This window comes from Bemisia tabaci, chromosome 10 (assembly GCF_918797505.1).
Source record: "Bemisia tabaci chromosome 10, PGI_BMITA_v3".
Classification (NCBI taxonomy): domain Eukaryota; kingdom Metazoa; phylum Arthropoda; class Insecta; order Hemiptera; family Aleyrodidae; genus Bemisia; species Bemisia tabaci.
The window spans coordinates 12021851-12029227 of record NC_092802.1 but is presented as its reverse complement, the minus strand read 5'-3'; the positions used below and the strand labels follow the sequence as shown (position 1 = coordinate 12029227).

General features: G+C 38.8%; 1 protein-coding gene across 2 annotated transcripts in view; it reads right to left on the bottom strand.

Annotated features, from left to right (window-relative positions):
• LOC109044655 (gamma-aminobutyric acid receptor alpha-like) overlaps positions 1 to 2603 on the bottom strand; it is a 164974-nt gene extending 162371 nt beyond the window's left edge. Inside the window, exon 1 of one of the 2 annotated variants that reach the window (XM_072305092.1) lies at positions 2441 to 2603. Coding sequence is in view for 1 of the 2 variants with exons in the window: in XM_072305091.1 (XP_072161192.1) it covers positions 2441 to 2443 (3 nt within the window). In the remaining variant the exon portion in view is untranslated. The remainder of the gene's footprint in view (positions 1 to 2440) is intronic. The other variant, XM_072305091.1, reaches the window with a different exon arrangement.
• Between the last annotated feature and the right edge of the window lie 4774 nt (positions 2604 to 7377).

Below are 7377 nucleotides of genomic sequence, written 5' to 3'. Positions count from 1 at the left end.
TCGACGGTGAAAGTCGGCAATCACATAACTCGTTTGCGGTGTCTGAAAATCTCCGCCTCTACGTCATTTAATTAAAGGAGAACAAATTGATATTATTTCTTGAAGTTTTTGCAGAATTTTCTTCGCATTGAGAAGAAAAATCATGACAGTTTTAAAGAATTGCCGTTGAGTAGTTTTCCATTTAAAAAATAAAGTATGACAGGAAGTTTGCGACGTCGCAAACCGAGTAATGTGATTGCCGACTTTCACCGTCGATATTTTTCCTTTAAATTTTCAGGACTCTTGGGTGAAATTGTGAAAAAAATTATCTGAAAAATCGGAGGGAAAATATTAACAAGTTTACCAGGATATTTGTGTTTTATCAAAGGAAAATTGGCAACGCCTGAAGGTGCATACGGCGTTCTTCCTAAGCACAGCAGTACTTGATGCATAAATGGACGTATTTCTGTCAAACGGAACTATGTGCATTAAGACATGAACCCTGAGGCCCATAAGCATACATGCATAACAAGGCTCACGTCATATTGCACATAGTTCCGTTTGACAGAAATATGTTCAAATAATCTAGGTCACTCTACTACGGGAATTTTGCACAGATAACTCACCTTTGTTGAGTTACAGTTGCTGATCGCTATGAACCACCACCGGGGTCTGGCAAAGGTGTTTCTCAATTAATTATTATCTCGATTAGATACGATTATAATTTTTAAAAATGCATATACTGCATTGTATTTCACGGTTGGTGTATGGTTCTTATAATCTGTTTACGTATTATTTAATGTCGACTATTTCTCTTGAAGTGTATGATGGGATCACTGATTATAATGACTCTATTGTCAAACAAAAATTAACAAGACAAGGTCGTTTGTACCAGAGCCTTCTATTTCTCACTTTTCCTTAAAAATTCATGAGCCGAAATGTTTTGAAATTTTTGGAGGAACTGGATAATCAGTTAAAACAAACAAATAACGAAGAACCTATTGCTTTCAGTTTACCCTAAAACAATCTTTGAATTCTTTGAAATTCAAATTTATTCCACTAATTGAATCGGTTTTCATATTGAATTATTCTGCCGTGATACTTTCATGGTGCTATAATGTTCAGCGGGATTTATGTTTTGCTGTCAAAAGAAACATATCCTTAATTTTCGTTTATAAAAGATACTTGACAGCTTTTGGTTGAATAAAGGAACAGAACGGAAAATCAGTTTACAGTTACAGTTTACAGTTTACAGTTATATTTTATATATACGATCGAGATTTGCGTTTGTATGTTTTTTATGTCACCAAAGATTTGTTTCGAAAAAGCCGAAAAAGTGACCGCGCATGTCAGCAATATAAGACTAAAAAAATCGATAGACATAGTTGTTGACCTACCTAAAACTGTATCCAAAAGATTCGAATTATTGTTAGATATTCAGGGAAAAATTCGATTGGCGCCGGATGGTCAATTTAGTTTCCATTATAATTTTTGCCAGTTACTTGCTTGTCAAGATCCAAGAAAAAGTGAGACGTCAGCATTGGAAAATAAAGACACGTTGTCACCAGAAAATTCGTTGAATTCGTTCCAACCTTTTCAAAGGTTTGCTTGGAATTAACAAGAAGAAGAATAAGGATTAGATGAAAAAGATGAAGGCGAGTGAAAGGAAGAAGAATAAAAAATGAGAGGAATCAAAAAGAAGAGGAAGAATAAAATATGAATAAGACTAGAAGGAGGGTTAATATAAAAGAGGAGGACTAAAAATATAGTGAAGAATTAGAATAAAAAGAGGAAGTAGACTTAGAGTGAGGAGAATAAAAAAGAGGAAGACTCCGTACAAAAGAGGAGGACTAAAAATATGATGAAGAACAGGAGAATAAAACGTAGAGTGAGAATATAAAAGAAGAATGAGCATAAAAATAAAAAAATGATGGGGATTGTAAAATGAAGCGAAAAATAAAAATTGAGGAAAATGAAGAAGAAAGAATAAGTGGAAAAATAAAAGAATAAAAAAGAGAGGATAAAAAGAGGAAGAGAAGAAAAAGGCAAAATCCTACATCAGCATCGGAGTATCAAGATCTCATCAACTAGTTCCTAAATCACTTTATTTCAAAAAAATAAGGAAAAACTTGAATTTCGGACGCGTTGCGAATTCTCAGGCCTCGAAGACTTTCGTGGTCAAGATCACCAATACGATTCGTGATACAACCCCTTCTCCTCCTCTGCCCCGAAAAAGTACCCTGGATGGACACGGGAGTACCCAGATCACTCGTAAAACTTGAAAAAAAACTTGAATTTCGGACGTGTTGCGCATTCTCAGACCCTCGAAGACTTTCGTCGTCACGATCACCAATGCGATTCATAAAACAACCCCTCCCTCCCTCCCCCGAAAAAAAACCCCTCGATGGGCACGGGAGTACCCAGATCACTCGGACGGGGACACATGCTCAGGGAGACGTACCATTTAATGGTGGACCTCCGAGTAGCATCCTCTTGGCGGGGGTGTGTTAATCCGCACTCACGCAGCTCTCGTCTGGACCAACGGCACCCGCATCGGCGCGGCTGAGGCCAGACCCGTCCACGCTCACCGCACCGGAGAAACTGATGCCTCTCGACATATCTCGACGACAGCACCCCCTCCCCCCGCCCCGCTCCGGGGGCTAAAGGGGTTAAGTGGGGGATGGGGGCTCCCGATCATGTCCGAGGCAGCTTCCGCTTCCTCTCGTCAAATGAGCCCTCATTAGGGTAATTCAGTAATTACTATCGGAGCTCTTTCTCTTTTTCCATTTTTTAAGGGGGTGATTTTTTCAAATGGGGGGGGGGGTTGAAGTATTTTTTCAAGTGGGGAGTTGAATCATTTATGCAAATACTATAGCACATCACACAATTTTAAAAATTTGAACATTAATACCTACAATCTTTACTAGTTTGATTTCTGAACTGTAAAAGTAATAATATTTTCCCGCCCCCATCGGGCCCACTCCGGGCTAAAGGGGTTAAGTGGGGGATGGGGGCTCCCGATCATGTCCGAGGCAGCTTCCGCTTCCTCTCGTCAAATGAGCCCCTCATTAGGGTAATTCAGTAATTACTATCGGAGCTCTTTCTCTTTTTCCATTTTTTAAGGGGGTGATTTTTTCAATGGGGGGGGGGGTTGAAGTATTTTTTCAAGTGGGGAGTTGAATCATTTATGCAAATACTATAGCACATCACACAATTTAAAAATTTGAACATTAATACCTACAATCTTTACTAGTTTGATTTCTGAACTGTAAAAGTAATAATATTTTCCCGCCCCCATCGGGCCCACTCCGGGGGCTAAAGGGGTTAAGTGGGGGATGGGGGCTCCCGATCATGTCCGAGGCAGCTTCCGCTTCCTCTCGTCAAATGAGCCTCTCATTAGGGTAATTCAGTAATTACTGTCGGAGCTCTTTCTCTTTTTCCTTTTTTTAAGGGGTTGATTTTTTTCAGTGGAGGGTTGAAGCAATTTATCCAAATACTATAGTAGATCACACAATTTTATAAAGTTAAACATTCATACCTACAATTTTTACTAGTTTGATTTCTGGACTGTAAAAGTAATAATATTCTTCCGCCCCCATCGGACCCACTCTTGGGGCTGAAGGGGTTGAGTGGGGGATGGGGGCTCCCGATCATGTCCGAGGTAGCCTCCGCTTCCTCTCGTCAAATGAGCCTCTCATTAGGATAATTCAGTAATTACTGTCGGAGCTTTCTTTCTTTTTCCATTTTTTAAGGTAATGGGGGTTGTTTTTATCAGATGGGGAGGAGGTGGAGCATATATCCACATACTTAGGCAGATCACACAATTTGAAAAATTACACATTCATACCTACAATTGAACAGATTATTTTCCAAATCACGAAAGCGCCAATCTCTGTTTTAGTGGGGGTTGTTTATTCTTTGATTTCTCTGGTCCAATCAATTATGTCTGATTTCAAAATAGCCTTGTAAAAGTGTATACATTTTTTTTTTGGAATTCGAAGATTGTCAATAAAGCGAATATAACGGTTTTTTTTGTGTTTCTCACATTCGCAATTTTGGCGCTTACATGATTCGGAAAATGATCGTTTCCATTTTTTTCTGATTTGATTTCTGAACTGGAAAATTAATAATATTCTAACACCCTTCTCTCGGCCACGTAACCCTCGGTCCCATTCCGGGTCTGAAGGATTAAGTGTGGATTAGTACGCCCCATTAGTGGTGAGGCGTGAATGATCGACTGTCAATATTTCCCCATTTGAAGCTATAGTTAAGAATCGATTATGAAGGTGGTCGTTGCGAACACCCTGTTTATCGATCCTTTTCCATAGGTTTAAATGGTAGATCAATTGATAAATCGCAAAGCACGCCACGCCATTGCTCCCTGTAATTTTTACCCTTTACTACAAGTAATGCTGCTCGTAGACTTACCTAGCTCACCTTCGGTTATTCTGAGTCTTCCACAGATGGCTCCCACATAAAAAGGAATGTCTCGTAGGTCATCTCTGTATGTACCGCATGCTTCAAAAATGCATTTAACTCTACGTTAATTTTGTGCGTGAAGTTTGTTCACGGAGCATTCAATGCATCATCGAAGGTATTAAGAGCTAATCTGTGTCGTAAATTTAAGGCTCTTTTCAGTCATCTAGAAAATGGACACTTCGTCATTTTACTGCAACAACACTTCATACTGGAATTCCAGTGGCAACTTGAATGCAAAAAGCGCTCGCTCTTAGCTCAGTGCTCATAAGAGAGTTGAGTGTCGGCTCTCCTCGGAACAGAATGTCTACTCCCGTCATCGTCTGGGTAATGATTTTTCTGCGGAACTTGACATGTAACTGTCGTGAAGCTATATTTACGGGTAGCTAAGTAAGTGTTTTTGTTTCACGAATATTATTGACATTTTCAAGGAAACTTTCAGATCCGTGGGAACGTTTTGCCAAACAAGAACACTGCACAAGATAAATTAGGGGTAAACATACTGATTTTGAAACATGCGAATGATTTTGAAACGTCATAGTTCAATTATTGTAATCTTCCGTCGCATTTCTAAGGCGCAATGATACAACTATTTGAACTCTCCGGAATGCGTAAGGTATCACGCCGTATTTGAAGGCGTTTTCAAAACAGCCAAGTTCCGATACCCGGATTATCGTTTTACAAAGTTCCTGTTATTATGTTTTATTCCGTACCACTTGTTTATTTTTAATCCTCGTATAAAAACCACCCATTTGCTAAATACAATTCTAGCTGGAGCGCACTTCAGCTATGCATTCACGACTGCAAAATTGTCAAAGGAAATCGACAAGGCCAGCGTGTATGAAGGCTATTTCAGTTATTGTGAACAAACACATAATCTTGTCTCTGATTCACGCCCTTTGGGTCAAGTTGGTAAACTGTGCCAAAGTGTATTACAATCGAAATTTCTCGTGTTTAGTGAGTCCTTTATTGATTTATGATCTATCACTGACTAAATTGTAATGAATTAACATAATTAACTCACAAAGAATTAGTGCATGAGCTATGTTACTTATTTGTTTTGGCTTGAACCATGAGTTCGCGCTGAAAAAAATGTGTCTTTAGATTTCATTTTGACTTAAAGCATCATTTTTTGTCGACAAAATGTGGTTTTCTTGAGTTAGGTCCGTGCGAATCCAACCATCATTAGTTTATTATGTAGTTAAAAATGCGTCGTTATGTTATCGCTAAGTTTAGTTTAAAAGAAAGGATAGCAAAACAACGTTTCTTTAACTCAAAAAAACTGACTTTAGGTCAAAGCCGCACGGATTCAACTGAAAAACACCCAGTCCGTCGACAAGAAGTAATTAAGTAAAAAGTATATAAATACAAGAAGATATAATACAAGAAGTAAGTATGGGAGTCAAAATAATATCTCAAGAAAATGTTATTCAGTGCGATATTACACTAGAAAGTCTATTGAAAGAGATAAGTAGAACTGAAAAACATTGATGAATGACACATTTCTTGTCCTGTTTAAGTAAGGTTTAACGGTGTGTACCTTTTAAAATCAATGACAAGTGTCCTAACACAGTTTTCTCACGTTCAATATGAAAAAAGTTAACATACTCTCTAAAAAAAATACGATCGCAACTTTCAATGTCGTGTGTTATTGACTCGACTTGGGCGGGGGTGGCTACAAATACTCGTAATTTGGGCTTAGCTTTTTCCGCTACGATGAAATTCCTCGGATAAAACTTTCACAATTGCCTGAACTTTCCCCTTCTTCCCACCTAGCCGTGAGTTTTTCATTGGTATTCCTAGCGGCTCATCGATTGATCAAAAGAAAACGAAGCGCTGAAATTTAATTTCTTAAGTTCGAATTTGTCCCGTATCATCGCGCCTCAACTTCCTCGTCGACCGTCGACCATCGTATCTCAATCTCGACGTGAGCCCTGTTTTAGATGTAAATCAACGATTTTCGAGGCTCTTTTGGAAATCGTGTTATGCCCTTAGGCCAGAGACGCCACAATAGTAGAGAAAAAGTCCCTCCTCCAATTAACAAGTTATTTTAGACTTGTTGCTGCGACACGGTTGACAAATTTCTGGAATTTTACTCATCCATTCGGTGTCCAAAATGTGGAGATCTTAACAACTATTGTTCGAACGAGCTGACGCCTTTTTTGACCTTCTAAAAAAAACCTAGCCGGGAAGTTTTTCTATGCTGCCAACGTTAAGCCTCGTTGAGTGAAAGGGAAGGAGGGGTTGCTGGGAGGGGGGGGGGTTCCATTCTTAGCCTTAAAATTAAATTTGATCGATACTTTGGTATGCGTAGAAACTTCCATTCATGAGTATTTTTTCTGTTCTTAAAACGGCGATCTCTAGGAGTACGTTGTCCATGCGAATTGCGGCTCAGTGGCGAGGCGTGAATAATCGAGTTTCGATACTTCCTCACTTGAAGCTATGGTAAAGAATCGATTATCTGCGTATCTGCGTTGCGAAATTTCCTCTGATAAAATACGACTATATTGGGGGAAGTTGTGAATATTTTTCTCCAAAGTTTTCAGACTAATTTGTTCGCAATTTTATCCAAACCATCTGAAAATTCAAGAAAAAAATATGCATAATGTTCGTAATTTCGTTTTTTTTAATCTGCGTATCGATCCTTTTCCATAGGTTTAAATGACAGATCAATCGATATATCGCAAAGCAACTATTGCGGCTCATTCCATAACCCATTCCGGCAGGCTTTCCTTTTTATACTGCCGTGCTAAGGAAGAACGCCGTATGAACATTCGAGGGTTGCCAAATTTCCTTGAAGGAAACATGTGTTTTCGATGAAAATTATGCATATTTTTCCTTGAAATTTTCAGATGGTTTCATGAAATACGTGACGCTAAGTTTCCGATTTTTTACCTCCCTATTTTCCCTCTGAACATGAAG